The 26,311-nt window shown below is 45.0% G+C and overlaps 1 protein-coding gene across 3 annotated transcripts in view; it reads right to left on the bottom strand.

Moving 5' to 3' along the window:
* Nucleotides 1–3,950: 3,950 nt before the first annotated feature.
* LOC115097266 overlaps nucleotides 3,951–26,311 on the bottom strand; it is a 199,237-nt gene continuing 176,876 nt past the window's right edge. For 2 of the 3 annotated variants that reach the window (XM_029612932.1, XM_029612933.1), the window contains exons 14-17: nucleotides 22,216–22,446; nucleotides 15,367–15,591; nucleotides 12,482–12,559; nucleotides 3,951–4,886 (exon numbers count right to left, since the gene is read on the bottom strand). In XM_029612932.1, coding sequence (XP_029468792.1) covers nucleotides 4,726–4,886; nucleotides 12,482–12,559; nucleotides 15,367–15,591; nucleotides 22,216–22,446 — 695 coding nt within the window. In that variant the 3' untranslated portion in view covers nucleotides 3,951–4,725. The remainder of the gene's footprint in view (nucleotides 4,887–12,481; nucleotides 12,560–15,366; nucleotides 15,592–22,215; nucleotides 22,447–26,311) is intronic. The other variant, XM_029612934.1, reaches the window with a different exon arrangement.

Below are 26,311 nucleotides of genomic sequence, written 5' to 3'. Positions count from 1 at the left end.
AGAGTGGAACCAAGCTGCTGGCACTAACTTTCAAAGAGGAGAAAGAGCAGCTTTTAAATTAGAACAAGGGGGAAAGCCGACAGTCACTCAGCAGTGCATGGTTCGGAGAAATGTATCCTTGAAGGATACTAATGAAACAGGAGAGTTAGGGCATCCCAACAGAGAGGTTCCAATAAAAGCAAAAGTAGTCCATGTGCCTATATGTAAAAAATCACCGAAACTAATGATTTCCGAATTATCCCTAACAACTGAAAATCAGGTTGTTAATACAAACAAAAAACACACTTTGAAATGTCTGTATGCCAATGCCAGAAGTCTAAGAAGAAAGATGGGAGAGTTAGAGTGTATAACAGCAAATGATGAGATTGACATAATTGGCATCACAGAAACTTGGTGGAAGGAGGATAACCAATGGGACAATGCTATATCAGGGTACAAATTATATTGCAACGATAGGGAGGATCAACTTGGTGGGAGTGTGGCACTTTATGTCTGGGTAAATGTAACATCAGGACTTGCTAGAGATATAATGTTCCTGGATGTAATAAATGACTGCTTCATGGAGCAATTGGTTCAGGAACCAACAAGAGAGGGAGCTATTTTAGATTTAATTCTTAGTGGAACGCAGGATTTGGTGAGAGAGGTAACGGTGGTGGGGCCACTTGGCAACAGTGATCATAACATGATCAAATTTAAACTAATAACTGGAAGGAGGACAATAAGTAAATCTACAGCTCTAATAATAAACTTTCAAATGAGGAAAATAGTTAGAAAAAAACTGAAAGGTGCAGCTGCAAAGGTTAAAAGTGTTCAGCAGGCTTGGATATTGTTTAAAAATACAATCCTAGAGGCGCAGTCCATATGTATTCCACGCATTAAGAACGGTGGAAGGAAGGCAAAACGATTACCGACATGGTTAAAAGGTGAGGTGAAAGAGGCTATTTTAGCCAAAAAAAAATCCTTCAAAAATTGGAAGAAGGATCCATCTGAAGAAAATAGGATAAAACATAAGTATTGTCAAGTTAAGTGTAAAACATTGATAAGACAGGCGAAGAGAGAATTTGAAATGAAGTTGGCCATAGAGGCAAAAATTCATAGGGGTAGATTTTCAAAGGGTTATGCTTGTAACTTACGCGTGTAACCCAGAAAACCTGCCCCTGCGTGCGCCGAGCGCAAGCCCCAGGACGCGCATATGTCCCGGGGGCGGTCTCGAGTCCTCCGGCACAAGCTGTGCCGGAGGACTCGAGAACCTCCGGCACAAGCTGTGCCGGAGGTTCGCATGCCGGCCAGCTGCAAGAGGCAGGCGCAAAAAATAAAATAAGGTGGGGGGGGGGGGAATTTAGGTAGGGCTGGGGGGTGGGTTAGATAGGGGAAGGGAGGGGAAGGTGGGAGGGAATGGGGAAAGCCATCGGGGCTCCCCTAGGGCTTGGCGCGCGCAAGATGCACAAGTGTGCACACCCTTGTGCGCGCTGACCTCAGATTTTATAACATGTGCGCGCGGCAGCGCGTGCATGTTATAAAATCGGGTGTACATTTGTGCGCACACAAATGTACCCCGCGCGCGTAGGATTACAAATCTGCCCCATAATAAAAACTTTTTAAAATAAAAGGGGTTAAAGGGGCTCTTAGGGAAGATAAGGCCATTGCAGAAAGACTAAGGGCTGGATTTTAAAAGGGTTACGCGCATAATGTACGCGCGTAACCCTTTTAAAAAAAACCTGCGCGTGCCGAGCCTATTTTGTATAGGCTCGGCGGTGCGCACAAGCCCTGGGATGCACGTAAGTCCCGGGGCTTCACAAGGAGGGGGGCATTTCGGGGGCGTGTTGGGTGGGCGGTGCAAATTTCGGGGCGTTCCGAGGGCGTGTCGGGGGTGTGGCGCCGGTCCGGGGGCGTGGTCGAGGCCTTCGGACCAGCCCCAGGGTCGGGTGATGGGGGAAGGTTTAGATAGTGCCGGGGGGGTGGGTTAGGTAGGGGAAGGGAGGGGAAGGTGCGGGGGGTAGAAGGAAAGTTCCCTCCGAGGCCGCTTCGATTTTGGAGTGGCCTCAGAGGGAACGGACAGCGCGCGCAGGGCTCGGCACGCGCAAGTTGCACAAATGTGCACCCCCTTGTGCGCGCCGACCCCGGATTTTATAAGATACGCGCGGCCTGGTGCGCGAACAAAAGTACACTCGTGCGTAGATTTAGAAAATCTACCCCAATATGAATTCTTTGCTTCCGTGTTTACTAATGAAGATGTTGGGGAGATACCAGTTCCGGAGATGGTTTTCAGGGGTGATGAGTCAGATGAACTGAATGAAATCACTGTGAACCTGGAAGATGTAGTAGGCCAGATTGACAAACTAGAGTAGCAAATCACCTGGACCAGATGTTATGCATCCTAGGGTACTGAAGGAACTCAAAAATGAAATTTCTGATCTATTAGTTAAAATTTGTAACCTATCATTAAAATCATCCATTGTACCTGAAGACTGGAGGGTGGCCAATGTAAGTCCAATATTTAAAAAAGGCTTCAGGGGTGATCTGGGTAACTATAGACCAGTGAGCCTGACTTCAGTGCCGGGAAAAATAGTGGAAACTATTCTCAAGATCAAAATCGTAGAGCATATAGAAAGACATGGTTTAAAATAACACAGTCAACATGGATTTACCCAAGGGAAGTCGTGCCTAACAAGTCTGCTTCATTTTTTTAAAGGGATTAATAAACATGTGGATAAAGGTGAACTGGTAGATGTACTGTATTTTGATTTTCAGAAGGTGTTTAACAAAGTCCCTCATGAGAGGCTTCTAAAAAAACTAAAAAGTCATGGGATAGGAGGCGATGTCCTTTCGTGGATTACAAACTGGTTAAAAGACAGGAAACAGAGAGTAGGATTAAATGGTCAATTTTCTCAGTAGAAAAGGGTAAACTGTGGAGTGCCTAAGGGATCTGTACTTGGACCGGTGCTTTTCAATATATATATATATATCTAAATGATCTGGAAAGGAATACAACAAGTGAGGTTATCAAATTTGTGGATGATACAAAATTATTCAGAGTAGTTAAATCACAAGCGGATTGTGATACATTACAGGAGGACCTTGCAAGACTGGAAGATTGGGCATCCAAATGGCAGATGAAATTTAATGTGGACACGTGCAAGGTGTTGCATATAGGGAAAAATAACCCTTGCTGTAGTTACACGATGTTAGGTTCCATATTAGGAGCTATCACCCAGGAAAAAGATCTAGGCATCATAGTGGATAATACTTTAAAATCGTCGGCTCAGTGTGCTGCAGCAGTCAAAAAAGCAAACAGAATGTTAGGAATTACTAGGAAGGGAATGGTTAATAAAACGGAAAATGTCATAATGCCTGTATATCGCTCCATAGTGAGACCACACCTTGAATTCTGTGAACAATTCTGGTCGACGCATCTCAAAAAAGATATAGTTGCAATGGAGAAGGTACAGAGAAGGGCAACCAAAATGATAAAGGGGATGGAACAGCTCCGCTATGAGGACAGGCTGAAGAGATTAGGGCTGTTCAGCTTGGAGAAGAGACGGCTGAGGTGGGATATGATAGAGGTCTTTAAGATCATGAGAGGTCTTGAATGAGTAGATGTGAATCGATTTTTTACACTTTCGAATAATAGAAGGACTAGGGGGCATTCCATGAAGTTAGCAAGTAGCACATTTAAGAGTAATCGGAGAAAATTCTTTTTCACTCAGTGCACAATAAAGCTCTGGAATTTGTTGCCATAGGATGTGGTTAGTGCAGTTAATGTAGCTGGGTTCAAAAAAGGTTTGGATAATTCTTGGAGAAGTCCATTAACTGCTATTAATCAAGTTTACTTAGGGAACAGCCACCACTATTAATTGCATCAGTAGCATGGGATCTTCTTAGTGTTTGGGTAATTGCCAGGTTCTTGTGGCCTGGTTTGGCCTCTATCGGAAACAGAATGCTAGGCTTGATGGACCCTTGATCTGACCCAGCATGGCAATTTCTTATGTTCTTATGTGTCCCAGAATTTAATGGGTTAAAACCAGGACTGGATCAATCCTGAAAATCTGGAGCTAGTTGGCAACCCTATCGGCAAGTCAAGTGTTCTTGGTCCAGTTTGGACGACACTCCTGCAAGGTGTGACAGATACATCAATGCTGTTATTTTGAACAAAGATGTGAAATAGGATTATAGAATGGGTGGGACTAGGGAAGCTGTTTGATTGGCTGAGGTAAAGCCACATTTCGCAGTTGCCTCACAATACAATACACCCAAGACACATCTGCAAAGCCTGCTGTGTCAGGGAAGCACCAACCAGAAGACTGGCTCTGATGAGGATAAATCATGCCATTAGTCTTTTGTTACTTCAAGACTACAATGACAAAGCACCTTACTGGAGCAAAATATTTAATGGGAGGTGCTTCTCTACCTATCCAATTAAAAGAGATAACCTAGGCCAAACCTTGTACAGCCAGCTACAACAGACAACATAAAGGCAGGATAAAAAAGAAACTCATCAAATAAAAATGAAGATTGGGGAGGTACAGCTATTTAAAAGAAATGTAAAGTAGGTTTCCATGAGCACCGTGCCAGGAAAACTGGGAGCTGAGCATTCAAGAATTTCAATACACAGCCATGTGCATTATGAAGCAAGGCAGAAGGCAGATGGCAGTTCCAATCTTCTGTCTATTCAAGACATCATCAGGCAGACAGTAACACATTCTCTTTTCTCCTTCTCATCTTCTATTACTTCTTCTTTGGCAAAACATTTTCTTCAAAATACCCTTTGTTTGCAATGTTGCCAGCAGGGTTATAGAAGCCTACCACGATGTACATTCCCTTGTTGTCCGTAGCTAAACCAAACCCCACCTGGGCTGAGGACTTCCAGATCATCTGGGTAAAATTCCCTGTGTAGGAAAAGCACAACCATCAGCTTGCTATTTGCATAGACTTCTGATCTTTTCACACTACCACTCCTGTCTATAATCGCATATACACACACACACACACAGCATACACTCACTGAGACAAACACACTCATTCACACACAATAATCGCATTCACACACAGCCATTCTCACAGAGAAATGCACACAGGCATACACATGCTGATATACACACACACATAGGCATACCCACACTGATACATTCACATAGGTATGCACACACTGATACAGATACATACAAAGACATAAACACAGGCACACACGCAGCCATACACGCATGTATACAGACATAAATCACATAGCCATACACACGGGCATACATTCACAGAGACACACACATACTGATACAGTCATAGATACACACAGCCGTGCATACACTGATACACTCATGCAGACACACCTAGCTGTACACATGTCCACAGTTATACACACACTGAAAACTGATACACTCAGATAAAGTACAGCCATACACGTAAACACCAGTGCAGGCACCCACTTACATAGACACGCACAGAGTCACACAGCCATACACACACAAATGCAGCACACAGACCAAATGTCAGTGTCAAATGACTATTCTGTACTATATATGGAAAGAAAGAAGATAGTTACGCGCAGAGACTGAGAAAATATAACAAAGATTTCTAATTGTCCTAGGCTCCATCGGCCTGATTAAAAATAACTTATAGATTCACCTTGACATGTTGCCTGTATGTATTACACTATGAGTGCCAGGAGGAAGCTTTTGGCATAATCTCGTTCAAAAAAAGACTCAAGATCTGGCTGTTCTGTCAGGCCTTCTCTTAACATTACTCAGCTTCCTCAGCTCCCATGGACTGCATCCCCCAAATACCCTTCATCATTTTAATAAAGCTATAATCTCATCCTCTTAGCCTTCCCCCCCACTCCAGCTGGCTTTAGGCCACACTAGACCAACTCCACACTAGACCAACCCCTACCTCGTTATGTACTTTAAGTTAAGATACCTTTGGTATGTACATCTTATGTTGCTACCCTGTTATACTGTTTTTCCAAGTTGTTGTTTTCCTTGTTCTCTGTAAGACATAGCTCATGTCAACTGTTTGATGTTTGAAATGTAAACCGAAGTGATTAGTAACCCTGTTACCTGAACCTCGGTATAAAAAAAGCGTTAAATAAATAAATAAATAAATAAATAAATAATGTAAGCATTATGAAAGGGCGGGCTGACCTGCATGTCGGGCCGCCCAGCCTTATCGCGCTCAGCAGCCGCACGGCAGCGGCGCAGCGCCGGCAAGGGGGGGGGGGAGAGGAGGCGAGCAAGAGGGGACAGGGGATTGGAAGATTTGAATCCTCTCCTCGTTGCGATTCCCCATTGGTGGGAGCGCCGTGGGGTGCATGGGAAGGGAGAGATGTAGAAGGGCAGAGCATCTGTGCCTGCCCCTTTCTGCCAGAGGAGCTGAGCTGCAAGGTCAATGTGTGCGAGTGTTGGGGAGAATTGCGTGACAAGCTTTGGCATAGTGGGTGGAGAGGATGGCTGAGGCATCGGGGGAAGGGGCGTGCAGCAACCATGGCTCAGATACCGAGCCTGGTCGAGGAGAACAAGAAGAAGACATGGGTGGTGGAGCTCTTGATGTGGGTGGGCCTCGGACAGTGCCTAGGGACTATAGGCAGGAATTCTCCGGCGCGAGGGCGTCGTCTCGGACTCAGCAGAGGGGAGGGTCGCAGGCGGTGGATCAGGATAGGGCAGAGGCATGGGGGGTGGCGAATTCAAAGACCGGTAGGGGCAGGAGCAAGGGGAAGAGTGTGGCTGAGCCAGGTACTGTGTCGGCTTGGGGAAAAAGCACTAGAGGGCGCAAGGAACAAGGAGTGGAGGAGAGTGGAGTGGAGTTAGGAGCTGAAAAAAGTATGGGAAGAAGTATGCCAGTAGACAGCATCCGAGTAGGAGGCCCGCAGTGGAGAAGCGATAGAGCACACTCGGGTGGGGCAGGGACATGGTGACTGGAATGGGAGGCGAGTGCTCTGGAAACAGGCACGCAGGGGTTTAGGGTGGAGGCCAGAGGAAGTAGCTCGGGATGGGACAGATTGGCAGACGGAGGTTGGGACCATGAAGGATGGTCTCTCAGGTGGGAGGACCCTGAAGAACCCAGACCAGGGACAAGTGGGATGCGACAGGCTCGAGACAGGTGGGAGGCGAGGGACTCATGGGGGAGAGGGCAGAGCGGACCAACGGGTTTTTTTTGGGGGGGGGAGGTGTCCTTGGAGTAGGGAAGGTGCCCTTCCCAGGGCAAGGGGAGGGAAGAAGCGGTTCCAGAAGTGAATATGGCGGGCAAGAGGATGAAGAACCAAGTCATGCAGGATATGCTCCGGCAGGATGGGGCTCTGGTGGATGGGAGGGAGGCATCCCTTTGCGCAGGGGCAGCGATCGAGCGAGATCATATAGGCCCTCTTTAGATGGGGGATACCCAGTGGGGGACACATACTACGGGGACAACCCGCGAGGGAGACACTCGGGTGCTGCTTTTGGTCCTGCGGCATCTCCTTCTATTTTGCAGAGAGTCGGTGGATGGCAGCAGAGCAGACTGCAGGTACCGGAGATGGCAGCGTCGTCTGATCAAAGGCATCTGGGAGCAGAGGGGGCAGGAGAGACCGAAGGAGAGACGGAGGATGTGGAAGCAGCGATCGCGAGGGGGGGGGTATCCGTGTACCCAGTGCCGCAAAGTGAGTCGGGCGGGGTAAGGGAAAAAGCCAGTGAGGAGAATGGGGTGGGGGGGGGGGGGGAACAGACGGCAAGGAAGGATAGCGAGCCGGGGAAGAAAACAGCAAAGCGGGGGGGGGGGGGGGGGGGGGGCAAGTAGAGACAGCAAGCGATTCCGGGAAAAGAAAACGGGGTAGGTCCAAGCACAGGCGGAGGAGAGGCTGGAGGAGTTCGGACAGCTCCGAGTCCTCTTCGAGTTCAACAATGGAGGACTTCGAGGAGGCTTCAGCGGTAGGGGAGGAAAGGAGTGCGCAAAGCGTAGGAAGGGGGGCCCCTGCGCTGGTGAATTTGTCTGAACTGTGGGAAGATGTTTCTCGATCCTTGAGGAGGAAAATTAGGAAACAGAAGTATATAGATATTTTCCAGCTTTTGGATGGGGGTCGGGGCAGAAAGAGGAGTGAGAGGCAGAAGAAGGATAAGGAACACTTGCAAGAGTTTCAGCGCAAGGTGCCTAGAACGCTAGCAAATTGGATGCGTTGTTTCCTTAGATTGGCCACTGTGATAGGCCACCAGGATGCCTTCCAGTATGGGCCTATGCTGGCATACGCAGATGCGATCATCGCAGCGCATAAAGATTATGAAGGTTGGGCATGGCTAATTATGATGAGCATTTCAGGGACAAGATGGAGGAAAATAAATTAATGACCTGGGGTACTCAGCATGCGGGGCTGTGGCTCACCCAAATGACTAACTGGGGTCAGTCGGGGGGCAGAGTGGCAGACAAGCAGCGTGGGGCAGTGGGATCGGCAACCGGCCCTTTCGATCAGGGACCGCGCCAGCGAGTGCGGGTAAACCAGGCAGCGGACCATCGGATGTATGTTGGCGATTTAACAGGTCCATATGTAACTTCACAGATTGCAAATTCAAGCACGTGTGTGCGAACTGTGGAGCTGCACATACGGCTCTCAAAAAAGGTCAGCCAGCGAGCAGAAGTTCCGCTGCCCCTGGAGCAGCGGGGAGATGAGGCGATTCGGAAGGCTCCGTCCCCGGTGTTGATCCAGGCAATGATTCCCTGGTTACAGCTCAACCCAAGTCGGGGGGGGGGGGGGGGGGGCGGCGGTGAGTACCCTGCGGAAAGGGTTCATAGAGGGTTTTCGTATCCCTTATATTGGGAAGGTGGGGTGTTGTTGTGTGAAAGCTACGCAATTGGCACGTAGGTGGAAAGGGGTGGTGATCAGCAAATTGGAAGCCGAGTTAGGTCTGGGAAGGATAGTGGGTCCTTTTGAGGAACCACTGTTCGAGAACATGATTTGTCTCCACTAGCGGTTATTCCAAAAAAGGAAGCGGGGAAGTTCCATCTCATTCATAATTTGTCCTTCCCAGAGGGATCCTCTGTGAATGATTTCGTACCACGGGAATTATGCTCGGTGTCCTATGTCTCTTTTGACTTGGAGGTATGGTTGTTGCATAAGTGCGAGGAGGGGGTTTTTATGGCTAAGGCCAATATTGAATCGGCTTTTCGTCTCTTGCCAATCCATCCAGATAGCTTCCCGCTGTTAGGGTTCCAGTTCGAAAGCAAATTTTATTTCGGTAGGTGTTTGCCTATGGGCTGCTCCATCTCATGTGCATTCTTTGAAATGTTTAGCTCGTTTGTGCACTGGGTAGTGGAGCAGAGAGCGGGAGCAGGTGGTTTAGTGCATTACCTAGATGATTTTTTGGTTTTAGGCTCCCGGGGCTCAGAGGTCTGTGAGAAGCTATTATCTTGTTTTTTGACCACAGCAGGGGAATTTGGCATCCCGATCACCTCCAATAAAACGAAAGGACCATGCACAGTGCTGAATTAGATTCGATATGGTGTGTGTCCAGATTACCGGAGGGCAAGGTACCAGAGGGCAAGGTTGCGGGAATCGGTAGATGGAGCATTGGGCTGCTAGAAATTGACCCTGCATCAGTTACAGTCGCTGGTGGGGAGTCTAAATTTTGCATGCAGGGTGATACCCATGGGGAGGGTATTTTTGCGGAGATTGTCGGTGGCCATGGCAGGGGTGCGGAAGCCATCCTATCGAAATCGGATTTCCAAAGGTATGAAAGAAGATTTGAAGATATGGCAAATATTTCTGGAGAAATTTAATGGAGTTTGCTTGTGGCAGAAGGAAGTGGTCACCAGTCAGGAGTTGGAGCTGTTTTCGGACGCTTCTGGGGGAAAAGGTTTCGGAGTATATTTTCAGGGCGCGTGGTGGGCGGCGGCCTGGCCAGATGACTGGGTACAAAAGGGAGTCACTAAAAACATTGCCTTTTTGGAATTATTCCCCATCGTGGTGGCTCTTCATGTTTGGGGAGATCGGGTGAGGGATTATAAGCTGGTATTCTGGTGAAATAATTTAGAGGTGGTGGAGGTGATCAACAGAAGGTCAGCGAAATGCGTGCTGGTGTCAGAGCTTTTGCGGGAATTTGTATTAAGCTGCATGCATTTGAATGTGACTGCTTGGGCGCGGCATGTCCTGCGTATAGTTAACAGGCTCGCTGATTCTCTTTCTCGTTTCAAGTGGTCACTGTTCAGGACATTAGCACCTTCAGCGGACCTGTGCGGAACCGCCATGCCAGATTTCCTATGAAGGTTCGGTTCCTGGAAGCTTGGCAGCTGTTGCAGGCATCATTAGCGCCTGCGACTTGGTCGAGCTATCTGGCCAGGTCGTCCAAAGTAGTGGATTTTCTTCAAGTGAGAGGTTGGATTTGGGGACCAGTACAGGATGTGGACCTCATCCTATTTATACAAGAGGCACGACGGGAGGGTTCCACGAAAACCGCGGTAACATGACAGCTAACTGGATTTTCTTTTCTCATGAAGACGCATGGCTGGGGATATCCAGTGGGGCGCTCTGCAGTGCGTAAGCTATTGATGGGTTGGGCAAAGGGGATGGGGGTACAGAAAGATGCAAGGCGGCCTATTACACATAGCATACTGGTGAGGTTGTGGGAGATAGCGGCGTTGATATGCTCCTTGGATTATGAAATAGAGTTATTTCATACGGCCTTCGTACTGGCTTTCTTTGGGTTGTTCAGGATAGGGGCAGAGGACACGGGGTTGCAGCTACGCAAAGTGCGGATTGGAGAGGGAGTAGTGAGTGTCCTTATTCCCAAATCTAAAACTGATCAAGCAGGAAAAGGGGCGAAATTAGTCTTGAGGGAGGTACCGGGTTTGTGCACATGTCCAGTAGCGAATTTGGTTAGGTTTCTGGCGAGTCGCTCGGAGGGTGGAAGATATCTCTTAGTTCATCAGGATACTCAGCCTCTTACCCGTTATCAGTTTGAAGCTGTTTTCAAAGCCTGCATGAGGGAGATAAGACTAGGGGCTGGGGAGTATGGGGCTCATTCCTTCAGGATTGGAGCCATAACAGCGGCTGCAGAAGCGGGCTTGGATGAAGGGGTGATACACAGAATAGGGAGATGGAGGTCCAATGCATGCAGGTCATACGTCCGGCCAGGATTGGCGGAGGTAGAAGAAAGATGTTAACCATTTTTGTTTGCCTTGTAGATATCAGGCCGCTTGGTCATCAGGCCTGGATCATTGGGCATCCATTTGTTGTCTGGGCTCATAGGCATGCAGAGCAACGGCCTTACGGCCCGCATCTGGGCATGGCATCACACAATGTGGCCATCCGGTGGCTTGGTTGGTGAGGAATGCATTGGGCGGAGCTGCTTCCAGTGGTGCATCATCAGTTGAGGTCCAAGCCTCCTCTGGACGTGCTGGTTGTGCACTTGGGGGTAACGACTGGGGCAAGATAAAAGGTTGTCAGTGTATGAGTGTGGTTCAGAAGGACTTATCCACACTGCTAATTTGGTTATTTGTTGGTCTGATATTATCCCAAGGCCTGCTGCAATGGAGCAGCATTGCTGGGGGAGGTGCAGGTCCAAAGTGAATAAACAAATTGGGTCATGGGTAGAGTTGATGGGAGGAAGGCACATTAGGCATGAGTGGTCCTGGGATGGGCAAGAGATCCTGTTTCGCTCAGATGGCGTCCACTTGTCATTCATAGGCAGGGACCTGTTTCACGGGAAATAACAGAGCTGCATCTTTGGGTGACGCGGGATAGGCGCTGCTTTCCAGTGTCTTTGGCGGTTTGCCCGAGCCTCGCTATGGCATGATGGGCTCGACAGGTTACCAGTTGGGGGCTTCAACTTGCGGGACAACACCCGTCGAGCGGTTTGATTCGGCTACGCTTGGCTCCTTGCTGGCCAGTGGCGGGGGCTGGTTTAGGTAGTGGGCTGTCACCTAAACAGGATTTGGCCAGGTGGCTTGCGGAGGGTTATCTTGCTGGCTGGTGGCAGATAACCGCTGGTAATTTCAATGTAAAGGCTTGAGCGACGGGTTGGTTAATAAAACTGCGGCCTGTTAATACCCAAATTAAAGTGTTGGTTTATTATCATAGGTGTGAAAGGGCGGTGAGAGAAGATGGAGCGCAGTGCTGTCTGAGTGTGTTACGATGAGCACTAGCAGTAAATCAGAGAGACTGAAGTCATTCCCAGGCTTAAGCATGAGGTTCAAGCCTGTCATGGTGCACACAAAGAAACCTGTTTGGAGACACAACCCCAAGCCACCACTGCCTCTGATTTTGTGTGATCTTGAGTAGGTCACTTCTTTTCCCTGGGTCTCAGGTCTGGGTGTATCCTTATTTGATAACAATATACACAACACAATGCATGTGCAGGAAGTGAATTAGCACTGCACATAATTGCTTAAATGTAATCGCACTGCACTGAGCTGAGCCTTCAGAGGTCAGGGCTAGGGTGTGACTCCGTCATGCCTGGAGACATTAATGATTGCATGATCACTGTTTAACCCCTCTTCTCCCATCTCTTCTCTGCACTGTTGTTCTTACCGGCTCCTTTCTGGAATCCTGGCTTAGAGAAATTGTACTTCTGAATCTCATTGTACCAGGATTCAGCCACTTCCTTCCCTGTAACACAGACAGAGAAACATTAGCAAAGGAGACAAAGAGTCAGGAATAAGAAAGCTGAGTGCATGCTGTATCAAAACATGTAGGAATTAAGACTGTGTCTCTGCTATTTCTTTTTTTCTTTCAATTTAAACTGTTTGTTATATGCATACAAGGCACAAAATGATAATGTGGGTCTGCTATTTCTGTGGTGGTTTGGTCCCTAATTCCATTGTCTAGGCAATGAAATTATCAAAACTACTAAAATAACTACTTTATGCAAGACAAAGTAATATTCAGCAGGACTGTGTTGTGATTCCCATTAATCCACACAAAAGCTAGTCACTGATGTATTGTGTTAGTCCAGGGGTGACCAATTCCAGTCCTCAAGAACCACAAACACATCTAATTTTCAGGATATCCATTATAAACAAATATATTTCATGCATATTCATTCTGGATATCCTGGATAAGCCTGTTTGTGGCTTTTGAGGATCAGAGTTGGACACTCCTGAGTCCAATAAAAATGTCTCTCCTGCAACTTGTCTGTTGACTCTGATTTCTATAGAACTGTAGTAAGAGCCATAAATATGCTAGAAAAATCCTTTGCTACCCTCTTGAGGCTTACTCGTGAAGATGCAGAGGAAAATTCACAGGATTTTGTGTGTGAGACAATCAGGCCAATGCAATATCGGCACGTGTTAAGGGGCGCTCATGATTGAGCGCCCGCTCCCTTAACACATGCCGATCCACCTCTCCGGGGTGCCCAATGCAAAAGGCATACGGGCTGCTGCGGTAAAAAGGAGGCACTAAGGGAAATTACGTGCCCCTAGCGCCTCCTCAGCAGCAGGCACACAGAAGAGGTCGGCTGTCAGCTGATTAGGAAAATGGACATTCAGTTTTAGAGCGTCCATTTTCCTAATCTGACTGCCAGCACACTTTTTTTTGGGGGGGGGGACATTTCTAATTTTTTAGTTCCTCTGACTTAATATTGCCACGATACTAATTCGAAGGAAGTACAGAAAAGCAGTATTTTCTGCTTTTCTGTACACTTTTTGGGCTTCTCCAAAATTAACCCCTGCTCCGGGCAGGCATTAGTTTTGATGAGTAAAAATGTGCGCCTTGGGTGCGTCTTGGATTTGCATCAGGGATTATGGACACGTGTCCAAAAACGCACGTCCAATCGCGGGTCGAGCCGTGTGCTGCAGCCATCACACGGTATAGCATCGGCCTGTATGAGCATGTGCCAGAAGCCATCCATGTGTGTCTGCATGTAACAGACATTGTGTATGAGTTTGTGTGAATGAGAGTCTGAGGTTGTATGTCAGAAATGGAGACTGAAGCTGAGTGTGTGATAGTGAGACTGAGGCTGTTCGGGTATGTGTGAGAACATAAAGATAGGTTTTGTGCATGTTGTGTGTGTGTGTTTGTGAGAGAGAGAGAGAGACTAAGGGGGTAAAATTCAGCTGCTGGCCAGCTTACAGAGTTAGCCTGATAAACTTATCTGGCTAACTTTCAGGCCGATACAGTACAGTGCGCTCCAATGGAGCGCACTGTTAACCTGCCCTTGGACACGCGTTTTCCCTTACCCCTTATTCAGTAAGGGGCGGAAAACACACGTCCAACCCGCGGCACCTAATAGCGCGATATAGTAAGTAAAATGTGCAGCCAAGCCACACATTTTACTTTAAGAAATTAGCGCCTACCCAAAGGTAGGCGCTAGTTTCTGCCGGCACTGGGAAAGTGCACAGAAAAGCAGTAAAAACTGCTTTTCTGTGCACCCTCCGACTTAATATCATGGCGATATTAAGTCGGAGGTCCCGAAGGGTGTAAAAAGTAAAAAAAAAAAAGAAAAAAAAATTAAATTGGGCCGGCGGCTGTTGGGCCGAAAACCGGACGCTCAATTTTGCTGGTGTCTGGTTTCCGAGCCCGTGGCTGTCAGCGGACTCGAGAACCGACGCCGGCAAAATTGAGCGTCGGCTGTGAAACCCACTGACAGCCGCTGCTCCAGGTCAAAAGGAGGCGCTCGGGACGCGCTAGTGTCCCGAGCGCCTCCTTTTGCCCGTTTCTACCGCACCACCTAATTTACATACTGAATCGCGTGCACTGGCGAGTGGCCCGCGCGCGCACCGGGAGAGCAAGCATTCGTCCACTCTCCCACGTTTTTACTGAATCGGCCCGTTTGTTGGGATATTCAGTGGCATAGCAGCACCACTGCTGAATATATCTAACTACCTTAAAGATAGCCAGACAACTTTTTTTGGCTATCTTTAAGGTCTATGGCACATCCTGAGTTAGCCAACTAACTCTAAATATCAGAATTAACTGTATAAGTTATCCAGCTAACTCCAGAATACATATACATTACCTGGCTACAATTTAGGCAGGTGATGAGTTGGCTTTTATTTATTATTTATTATTTTATTTAGTGTTTTTATATACCGGCATTCAAGATAGGAATCACATCATGCTGGTTTACATTTAACAGGGGGTGCAAAATGAAAATAAATAAACAGTAACTGGTGAAGAGAAACTAAGAAGTTACAATAAAACAAGGATGTTCAAAACTGGGCGAAGAAGGAGAGGCTAAAGGAAATTAACAGAAAGAGCAATTATTTACAACTTTTAGAAGAATAACTCACAAGTTATTGGCTAAATGCCATTGAATAAAATCTCCACAGTGTGTATTTAACAAACATTACTGACTTTCTTAAATACTAGAGAACCATGATGCTTTCTTCTGCTAGGAATTACTTTTAGATGTGTGTCCCCATTATCAGTACTGTACAAGTTGTTTAAATAGGAAAGCAGCTACTGTTAATGTGTACCTTTGGGTAGGCTGATGTCCGTGCCCCATCGGTACCAGAGGTTCTCGCCGTGCTGGGTATCACTGTTGCTCAGGACACGAATGCTCACCAGGTGCTCCGCCCACTTCTGGGCTTCCTGGGCAAGATTAGGTGCAAGCAATAGGGCATGGGCTCCGTGGAGGCTCCGGTATTTGTTATGCTCACTTAGAAGTTCTTTCATGAAGGCTTGGTGCTCTCTCGCTGCAACTGCAAAACACAGGGTGATACCAATCTTTGCCTTTCTCCCCCAGCATGCCAATGTGCAACGGAAAAGTTATCAGCTAGGTGTCAGCCAATGTTACTCTGGCCTGAGTCTAACCCAGCAGAGAGGCCAAAGGAGCTGTCCAAAGTAGGGAAAATAAACCAATCACACCTCTAATCGTGGACGCGCGCAAGTTATAAAATCAGGGGGTCGGCGCGCGCAAGGGAGTGCACAAATGTGCACCTTGTGTGCGCCGAGCCGTGCTGCCTTCCCCCGTTCCCTACCCCCCCACCCCACCTTCCCTTCTTCTACCTCCCGCTCCCTTTCCCCCCTACCTTTTCCTTTGCTTTTTTTTTTATTTCACAATTTACTTATGCGCGTCGCCGGGCCTTTTTAAAATAGGCCCGGTGCGCTTAACCCTTTTAAAATGCGGCCCCTGGTATGGTACAGAACATGGAACGTGCTGGAAGTGGTATAGCAGTTTTGGCAATATATTAATTTTTAGCAGGCTAATTCTACACACCCAGTTTATGGATAGTTTTCTCCAAGTCTGCGACTTTTGTTTGATCTTCCCAATCAATCCACTATAATTCTTAGGAAACAGACTTTGAAAATCTCTAGGGAAATAAATACCTAGGTATGTGAATCCATCTTTCACTACCTGGAAATCTGAGAGAGAGACAGTCAGGGATTGGCACTCTGGGATCAATAGGATACATTTCAGACTTTTCTAGATTTATTTTATATCCCAAGAGAGCACTGTACTTCACAACGGGATCTAAAAAGGCTGGTCCTGACACAAATGATGCCAACATGTAGATCCAAATGTCATCAAGCCCCCTCCACAGCATATTGCCATGTATATCACGATGTTGTTGGATAGCTGCTGGAAAAGGTTTGATGGCTAGATTAAAACATCCCTCATGTATGCCCTGAGTAATATTAATAAATGGAGATAGGGCACCGTTAATCAGTGTACATGCTCTGGATCACTCAATCATTGCTCTTATCCAGTAGAGAAACCTATCTGGCAGGCCAGTGTGTTTAAAAAGGAAGATCCAGCTTAGCCTATCAAAGGCCTTTTCAGTAAAGGGATATTACCAAAGCCGGTTTGCCTCTCTTCTTAGCCATATGTAATATGTTGAAAAATCTTCTAGTATTAACTTTGGATACCCTTCCCTTCACAAAATAAGTTTGATCACCATGAATTAGACCCGGCACAACTGATTCTAAATGCAGATGTAATACTTTTGCTGTTATTTTTATATCTGAGTTTAACAGGGATATGGGCTGATAAGAACAACACTCCTCAGCATCTTTCTTTTCTTTTTTTTTTTATAGATAAGTGATATTGTGGGGTCTCCTCCTCCGAATTGAATTCATTGAACTCAGATATAGTATCCTTAAGCAATACTGGGAGACTTATACATCTGATCTTAGGTGCGAAACCTATAAGGCCTTTCTGCGAGGTAAAATTACTAGCTATGCCAGCTACCTTCAGAAGGAGCACAGAAAAAAATGCAGAAACCCTGCTAGATAAAATTAGAGATTTAGAAGGGAGAAGCAAGGACTGTTCTGCCCACATGAACTTTTACGTGGAGGCTGAACGTTGATAATGTATATTGTCTTGTATGGTATTGTTATTTAAATACTTTAAAATGATTTTTGATAAAATATGTTAAAATACATTTTTATAAATGGTACACACATAGGTTTGTATGTTATATTACTTATAAGCGCTCAGTTATACACGAATATTCAGTGGCATAGCTGTGCCGCTGAATATACATTGTAACTTAGCCAGATAAGTTCTAATTGGCTAAGTTACTTAACTGGCCAATTTTGAATATTGACCCAGCATTTCTTGAGAGTACTATGTGTAGTCTCTCTCTCCTGGATGTTGACATCCCCAGATGTTAATAAGGTGAAATGTGTCAGTAAGGTCTGTGATACTAGCTGAGCAAACTGACCCTGATTTCACTTGTGACGTCCTGTGAAGATCTGGGTCAGGACACAAATTCCAATCTCCACTTATACATACATTTTCAAAGCAAAACAGAGCTATTTTATCTATCAGACTGCTATAGAAATCTTATTGGTCAGAGTTCAGACCATATACATTTACAACTGTAAGTTTAACAGAGTATAAGAAGCAATCAAGTGTAACATATCTCCCTTCAACATCAGTCTGAGGCTTACGCACCTGTAGGGGCAAGATTTTATCAATTAAAATGCAAATCCCCTACTTTGTAAACTGTAAGAGGAATGGTACACTGCTCCAACCCATCCTACTTTTAACTTCTCAATGGTCGCCCACGGCCTATTTGTGGTGAGAAATCTGAACTACGCTGTTAAAGCCAATATTATGCTGGGATATAAGAAACTGAAAACTTTGGGTAGGCACTAATTTCTTAAAGTAAAATGTGCGGCTTGGCTGCGCATTTTACTTTCTGTATTGCACGGGAATACCTAATAGGGCCCTCAACATGCATTTGAATGTTGAGGGCCCTATTAGGTGCCGCGGGTTGGACGTGCGTTTTCCGCCCCTTACTGAATAAGGGGTAAGGGAAAACGCGCGTCCAAGAGCAGGTTAACAGTGCGCTCCATCGAAGCGCACTGTACTGTATCGGCCTGTAAGCAATTTATATATTTTAGAAACCAGTCCTCGCAATTTGTCCACATTATCACAGTAATGCTCAAACAAGGATTTGCCCCTCCCTAGTGCTGAAGTCAAATTCTGCAAGGATATAAAGTGCACTCTGCTGGTAATAGATTGCTACTCCTTCCCCATCAGGAGGCTTCAGCAACAGATTCATAACAGATTGCAACTCCGCAGTCTATACCTTAATAGATTGCTAACTCCTCCTTCCACAGGAGCCAGTTCCATAACAGATTGCTAACTCCTCCTTCCACAAGAGCCAATTCATAACAGGTATATAAGGGGCAAACTGTAGTAGTGCTGCCCTTCCCACAGAGACAGGTAGAGACCAAAGGGGGGAGAAATGTAGGCTGGGACCCAGAGGTTACAGAATATCCTTATATTCCAAAAAAAACAATGACTTTGGGTTTCCAAAGAGGGCATGCATCGCCATAAGAAAACCCCCCACAATGCCAAAGGCCTGTAAAGTCTTAAACATAAAATCCCACTTCAGCATCTAGGCTCAGTAACATTGACAATATTTGTTTCTCTAAACTGCTCTCCATGGAAACAAAGATTCTGCACACATTGATGGCGGAGCATTGCCACTTAACAAATCCCACCTGATCTGCACCTATTAAAGCTGGCAGGACCAGTATCAGCTGATTGACCATAATTTTCACCATAGTTTAATATCAAAATTTAACAAAGATATTGGATGTTAGGAAGATGGAAGCAGTGGATCTCTACCTGATTTTGTTAGATAAGAGAGGAAAATGTCCCAATGTTACTCAAACAAAGGGAGGCAGACATTATGTACCAGGAGCTTAGAAAATTCAGAAGAAAAACCATCAGATCCTGGATCCCACATTGGATCTCGGATAGGTGAATAGGCATAATTCAGTTTTGCTAATTGCTCTGCTGTTAATCTAGGCAGATCTACAAACTGGAGGTACACTCTAATATCTGTAGGAGTACTTGGATTAGCTGTATACAATGACTGATAGTAGGACCTAAAAACAACACTGATGTCTTTCCCTGATTTCATCAGGGCTCCCAGAGCTATTTCAAAGAGCTATGAACTTCAGTCTGCACCCCAAATCCACCCACTGCAGCTCATGACGCCACCAATGCCGTCCTGTGGTTAGGACACTCAGACTTCCCAGCACTGCCCTGGATGTCCATAGGCTTGCGCACACGTACAACTCCTCCCTTTAAAGGGCCAGTGGCAGGAATGCCTCTGTGTAAGCCCTTGATGAAGTAATTCAGCCCTTACTATATAAGGGCTCCACAGATTGGGCTCCAGTGCCTCAGCAACAGTTCTCCTGCATTGGATGGTTAGTGCGGGTTGCTGCTTCGTTCTTGTTTCTTGCATTCTCAGCCTTGCCTCATATCTCGAGCCCTGTCTTGCCTTCCTCAGCCCTGCTTGTCTCAACTCCTCACCTCTCCTCGAACTGACTCCTGGATTTGACCCTTGCTTTGATCTTGACCATTCTTACTTGTTGCTTTCTTGCCTCTGACTCTTGTCTGGACCTTGAGCATTCTTACTTGTTGCCTGCCTCTGAACTTTGCCTGGACATTGACCATTCTCACCTACCATCTGCCTTTGACCCTAGTCTGGTCCTGGATTGATACCTATACTATAGCTACAGAAACTCTCATCTAAGACCTGCCAGCCCCCAGAACACAAGGGCTCAACCCAAGGGGAATAGGTGAAGCTCCTAGTCTCTCTCTTCCTTGCGTAGCTCTGCCAACTGTCAGTGGGAACGTACGGGGCCTTTCCCATAGGTTGAGCCAATCTCGCCTCAGCAGCAGGAGTTTACAGATCTTACACAGTTCCATCCCATTTTTAGTCAGATTAGCTAGAGACCTACCAACCTTGTTCCCAAATTTGATGAATTTACATATATAGTATAAACCACCTTTTTTGGCCCTCTGGTGGAGTAAGGTATTTAATGCACTCTGAGTGGCCAAAAATTTGGCATTATCTCCCATAGGGTGGCGCTCATATAACCATTTATCATGAGAAATTGCTACTTACTTGCTAATTTCCTTTTCTTTAGGATGGTCAAATGAATCCAGAACCAGTGGGTTTTGTACCTCTGCCAGCAGACAGAGAGAGCAAACTGACGTCACAGTATATATATATATATATATAGTCCTGCAGTGACATCAACCTGCCAGTATTCTCTTCAAAAGCAACTGTGGACAGACTAGCAAAAAGCTTGATAATAAAACAGATAATCATTTCAATACTCAGCCAACATGAAACACTGAGCTCACACAAGAAATGTATTAACCCTAGACTAGGGACTGGATGAACGCTTACCAGTAATCCCTGTAACACATAGTCCCACAGGAGAACCAATCTTGAACAAAGTTCTCACTCTCCTGACTCCAAGTTGTAAGGAGAGGTGGGAAAAGAAAACCTTCCAAATGAACCAAAAAGGGAAAAATCCAAATGTCTCTAAGTCCAAAAATCCCTCACTGGGTAGTGCTGTCAGTGCTTTGCTTCTCTAGGAAGCAGAGGGGTAGCTCAAAGATCTCTAGCCCCTGCTCACTGAATTGGGAGGTTTCCCCTTTCCAAAGGATACAGGGTGTTACCCAGAACAAGAAACTATTAATTGAAACCTGACCAAAATCTTCAAAAATATCTCTCTTTTCCAAAAATGTGGCAGACCCTCTCAGACAGGACATGTACTGATGAGGAATCTCATCTGAATGCAGGAAAAGTACCAAGTTGGATTATTAGACCCAAACTCAGAAAGGTGAAAGGAAAAATAGCTCTTAAGTCTTCAAGCCAAACCAAAATGACCATGCTCTCTATACCTTTAGCTCCACTTTAGGATGCCCTTGTGATAGCCAACCACAGTCAGCTCACTGGAGAAACTGAAAAAGAAAGGAAAATCCTACTAAGCTGTTATTAGTCCTGATGGTAAGGGACCTAGGGCCTATTAGTGGCTAACCAAAGGGTCGGCCACATAAGCATTCTATGTGAAGGCTGTATGAATGAAGTGTTCTATTGGTGACAGATTGAAACGTGGCTGTATCATTAAAAAAGTTTTGGAAAGAAGGGAGAAGCTAATCGTGAAACCAAATCCTACACAGATGGAAAAGCCGATCTCCTGTAAATGTGTGTGACATGGTAACAACACCCCCTGTTGGTAAGGACAGGACATCCTTGCATCAACCATATCAGTGTTTCATCTATTACTAATAGATAATAGGTATGCCACCGCCAGAATCCTCACAAACACCTGAAAAAGTGGACACATCACCCCTATTCTAAAAGACCTCCACTGGCTACCAATCCATTTCAGAATACTCTTCAAGAGTCTCACTCTAATTCACAAAACTCTACACAACCAAAATATAATTTGGCACAACTCCGCATTCCAATTTCAAGCCGCACAAAGAATCACCAGATTCGCCCAAAACGGTTCCTTAACGACACCCTCACCCAAACTCACACAACACACCTCAATTCACGAAAGAGCAATAACACTTGCTGGTCCCTCCATATGGAACACAATGCCCCAAGAACTAAGACTAAAGCCAAACACACAAAATTTCAAAAAGAAACTTAAAACATGGCTCGCTCTTCAAACAAGCCTTCACGTGACACCCCCATATGATGACAGCAAGTCCAAAAACACTTTACCCCCTAAAAAAACCTCTTATACAAAGTCTTTCCCGTAAACTACTCCCTCTACCATGCGATACTTGTTAAATTCTTAACTTGCTATTTTTTGTTATAGTTCCTGTGAAATTTTTCCTACCCTCTGCTTATCCTGTCGCAGCCTTCCTCTTGTTACCTGAAATGTTAAAAATGTTTTTTAATATCCTGTTTGATGTAATCTCCCACTTTCCACTTCTGATATACTTTTCCCTGCTCCACATGTTCCACTGTAAACCGATGTGTTGTGCAAACGAACTGCAGTATTAAAAAACCCATAAACAAATAAATAATAAACCCCAAGACTCAACATACCTGGCACAGCAATGGATGCAGTGATGGCAGTGGCCTTGCCTGGGCTGTCATCCTGGTCGCTTTCTGTGACCTTTGACCCTGCAGGTAGGACGTTAGAGCTGTAGTACCCTGGATTGGTGATGTTTCCGGTGGGGTTGTACAAAGCCACGACAATAAACATTCCCTTGCCATTGGTGGCCTTCCCGACTCCCACCTCCTTGGAGCTCCGCCATACCATCTGTGTAAAGTGACCTTACAGGACAAGACAAAAGGAAGAACAAAATTTACACTGGACCTCTGACCTGACTGCAGAAGGAAGGATATATCTAAGGGGACAGCTGCTAAGGGATGGTGGTATACACCCAAAAGGAAACTGAATTCTCTGATACACATCCCTTGCGAGGTGGTAGGGGGGAAAAGGGGGGGGGGGATTTCCCACAACTTATCTCCTCGGTGACTGTACTACAAACTTCTTACAGAGAATCTTTAGAGTCTTATTTGCGGTATACAGAGCCAGGTAAATAGAAGAAACTTTACCTACTATTGTGTGTCAGAAACAACAAAGATGCATTAGGTAAACAGGGTTCAGTATGTAGGCCTTTCTAGAACTTCTCTCTCACTTTGTTGTGATGTAAATTGTGTTCATTTTACATATTTTGTTAGAACAATGGAGAAGATTTCAGCTAGTGTATTTATGGAAATACTCTACACTGCCCAGCAATATTTCACTGTCACCAGTATTCTCCTCTGATGAATGACTGAGAATTGGATCAACAGTGTCCTCAATAGGACAGTGAGCAATAAACCTCAGTTCCCCACTCACTCTGATCTTGCACAAGGCACTTCGGGTCCTATGTATTAAGCTATGCTAAAAATAGCTACTGTGTACTAATTTGAACACCAGCATGTTACATTTACCACAGTCCTGTAAGATAAATAGAGAATGGTATTATAATGAGTTGATTATTCATTATCATCTATCAAACTGCAGTAAATTTACTGTATGCCATAAAGATGCAGTTAACTGATAAGGCACTACTTGGAATTTGATGCTGTACAGTATAACTTCATATGGGTCACAGTTCACAGAGCTGCCAGCAGTTTTCTGAAAGTGTGACTCTGGGGAGGAGGCACCAATGCATATCAGGGGAAGAGGCAAGGAGAGACTATCCTTATGCATCAGAAGGGGAGGGGACAAATGATCATAAGGAAGAATCAGAAAAGGGGGCGATGACTGCAATTTCCTTTGGGGGGATTGGAAGGTACGGCTTGTTGTGCTTGGGGTGGGAGGTAGTTGGAGGGAAACCCCCCTGCTGCTGCATCACTGTTTTTGTTCATAGGAAGTAAAACTGTGAATCAATGTGCATGTTAAAAAGCAGCTTACATTCATTATCTTCCAATTTTAATGCAGGTTAGTACCTAGGCCCCTTTATCTCCTTGTGCTCATCCTTAGTTTGTAAGTTCTTCTGAGAAGGGATAGAAACCATGTGAAAACAATTTTGCATAGCAGTCGGTCTTTGTGTCACTGATCTGAAATCAAATGCCATGAAAACAGGGCTAGCTTTGAGAGCATGCAGAACATCTGGATTTAATTCCTGAGCTTGGCTCCTGTCTTTTCACTCTCACTCTACCATATTATAGCAGTTTTCTTCTCCCTTTGCTATTCTGTGTGATGGAAGCTTTCCTTTATTTCCCCATGTGATGGCTGCTTTCCTTTCCTTTCCCTTTCCTGCACTGTGTGATGGCGGCTTTCTTTATCTTTCCTTTTGTGTGCCGTGTAATAGCAATTTTCATTTCCTTCCTCAATACTTCCTCGTATGGTACACAGAAATAAAGATTAGCAAATAAAAACAAAAAAATATATAAAAGGTGATACCTTTTTATTGGACTAACAATACATTTCTTGACTAGCTTTCAAGAGCCAATACTCTCTTCTTCAGGTCAGAATTCAAATGAGCAAAAGATGACATTATTTGTTAACCATTATTTCTGTGCATTCAAGTTAACTACATGACAGCTATTTGTTCCTCATTTGATAGCAGCTTTCTTGTCTGCACAATGTGATGGAAGCTTTCCTTTTCTTTACCTTTACTATACTGTGTAATGGCGGCTTTCCTTTTTCCGTCAATAAGCAGGGCTGATTTAGCCTTGATTTGTGGGTGACATAATCAGGCGGCATTGGACGAATCTGTTTCTCCAAGCTAGTAGAGCTCTGAGCTCCACTGAACATGTGTGGGAGTTCCCACATGGGTGTTTTCTCAGAGTCTCCTCAGTCTGCTTTTTGTCCACATGGATGGCTACTCTGTCTCTCTGTGAGATAAATCATCTCCATAGTCAATCTCTCGCTTCAAGCAACTCACAACAGCACTTTTCAGTGCTAATAAATTAAAAAATAGAAGAAAATGAATTATGATTTGGAACACTTATCTCCAGATTTTTCCTCATGGCCTCAAAAAAGATAACCAGTGGCTTCACATCATGCTCATGAGGACAGATAATATCCATCACAGATGGGCATGACTGCTGCTATATCTCCTTAGGTCCAGATCACGACCAGCCTTCTACCAAGCTTGTGGGAAAATGTCTCCGAGAGCCTAACAGTCAAGAGCGGCTAAGATAGCAAGCTTAAAGACCGAAATACAGGGCACATTTACTTCTAGAATCACCATTCTTCTTCATCCTCCTGAAGCAGTAGAAGTAAGTCCTGCAGTGCAAGTTCATCGCACCATGACCCAGATTAGCAGCCCATGAGACATTGATGCCGACATGGCGCAAGTCAGTGGAGACAGTCACAGTGTTGTGGTGCTTATAAGCCCCCATTACAGACATTAAATCGATGAAGCAGCAGTGAAACACTTCTCGACATTTTACACATGAAGCCATTATTTTTGTTCTCCTAAGTTTTTTATTTTTGATCATAAGCAGTTCTGAAAGTACTAATAACATTATAATATCAGCTTTGTATTTGTTTTCTTAGAGAAAAAGACTCTATAAGTTGGATAAAAGATGCTGAATTACAAGGTTATAGAACATTTTTGAACAGATATGAGGCCATTTAACATTCCATCTAATTGCGAGCCATTGATAACCGCATTTACATATAAGGCAAGGATAATTAGCATGGAAGCCAAGAGCAAAATACCATTCAGATTATTTTTTTATAATAGAAAATCAATCATATAAATGTTGTCAATTATATAATCTAGCTAAGGGGTGGATGAAACAAGAATAGAAATCCTATAAATTGTCTTGCTGTCAGTAAAATCACTTGAGAGAGAGAGTGTTATATTGGTGCTTTGCATGCTGCCTCTCTCTCCAAGGTATACATTATATAATTTTGCAGCATTTTAATAAAAGAGGTTTGTTTTCTCTACAGCTGTTGGCTTTAAGCATTATTATTTCAGTGAACCACAACAGCAGGGCCTATTAAGGCCAAGTACTGAGACACCTCCACATATTCAATGCAATCAGCGCCATTTCCATCTAAAACACAAAAATCATCGACTCAGCATCGAAGCATGTCAGAATTTTGAAAGCACTTTGCCCCTACAACTTCCAAAGAAAAAACTGTGTTGCAGCAGTCGGTGCCCAGCACAGCAGAATGGTCAACACTTAGTACATTGAAGATTTCGTTGCATGGTGCATCGGAGTGCTCAACGCATGATGCAGCAGAGTGTTTGATGCATGGTACTGTCATGATTAGCCAAGCTTTGCTTTCTGCTTGATACAGTGGGCCAGGGTTCAGTGATTGTGCAACACAGAGACTAGCAATTAATAGAATATATTAATATGTGCAGGAATATATTAATATGTGCAGGAAGATGTTTAACATCAGACATCTGAGAGAGGATGAAAGAGGAAGAAGGGTTAAAGGTTACAGAGGAAAGATCTTCTGACATATAAAAAATATGCCAAAAAGTTATTATTTATGCTTTTTTAAAATAAGAAAGAAGAAATGAAAATTTACAGGTCAAGATGACCTAAGAATGCTGAGATATGTAATCCATACTGATTTTTAGAGTATAAGAGACAGAGATGTTTCTGTGATGTTTTTAGAACTTTGCTTTGATGTATTCTTGGTCAGAGGTTCTCAATTGGTATGCACATATCAATAAAT

This window comes from Rhinatrema bivittatum, chromosome 8 (genome assembly GCF_901001135.1).
Source record: "Rhinatrema bivittatum chromosome 8, aRhiBiv1.1, whole genome shotgun sequence".
NCBI classification, from domain to species: domain Eukaryota; kingdom Metazoa; phylum Chordata; class Amphibia; order Gymnophiona; family Rhinatrematidae; genus Rhinatrema; species Rhinatrema bivittatum.
This window is presented reverse-complemented; position numbering and strand designations above follow the sequence as displayed.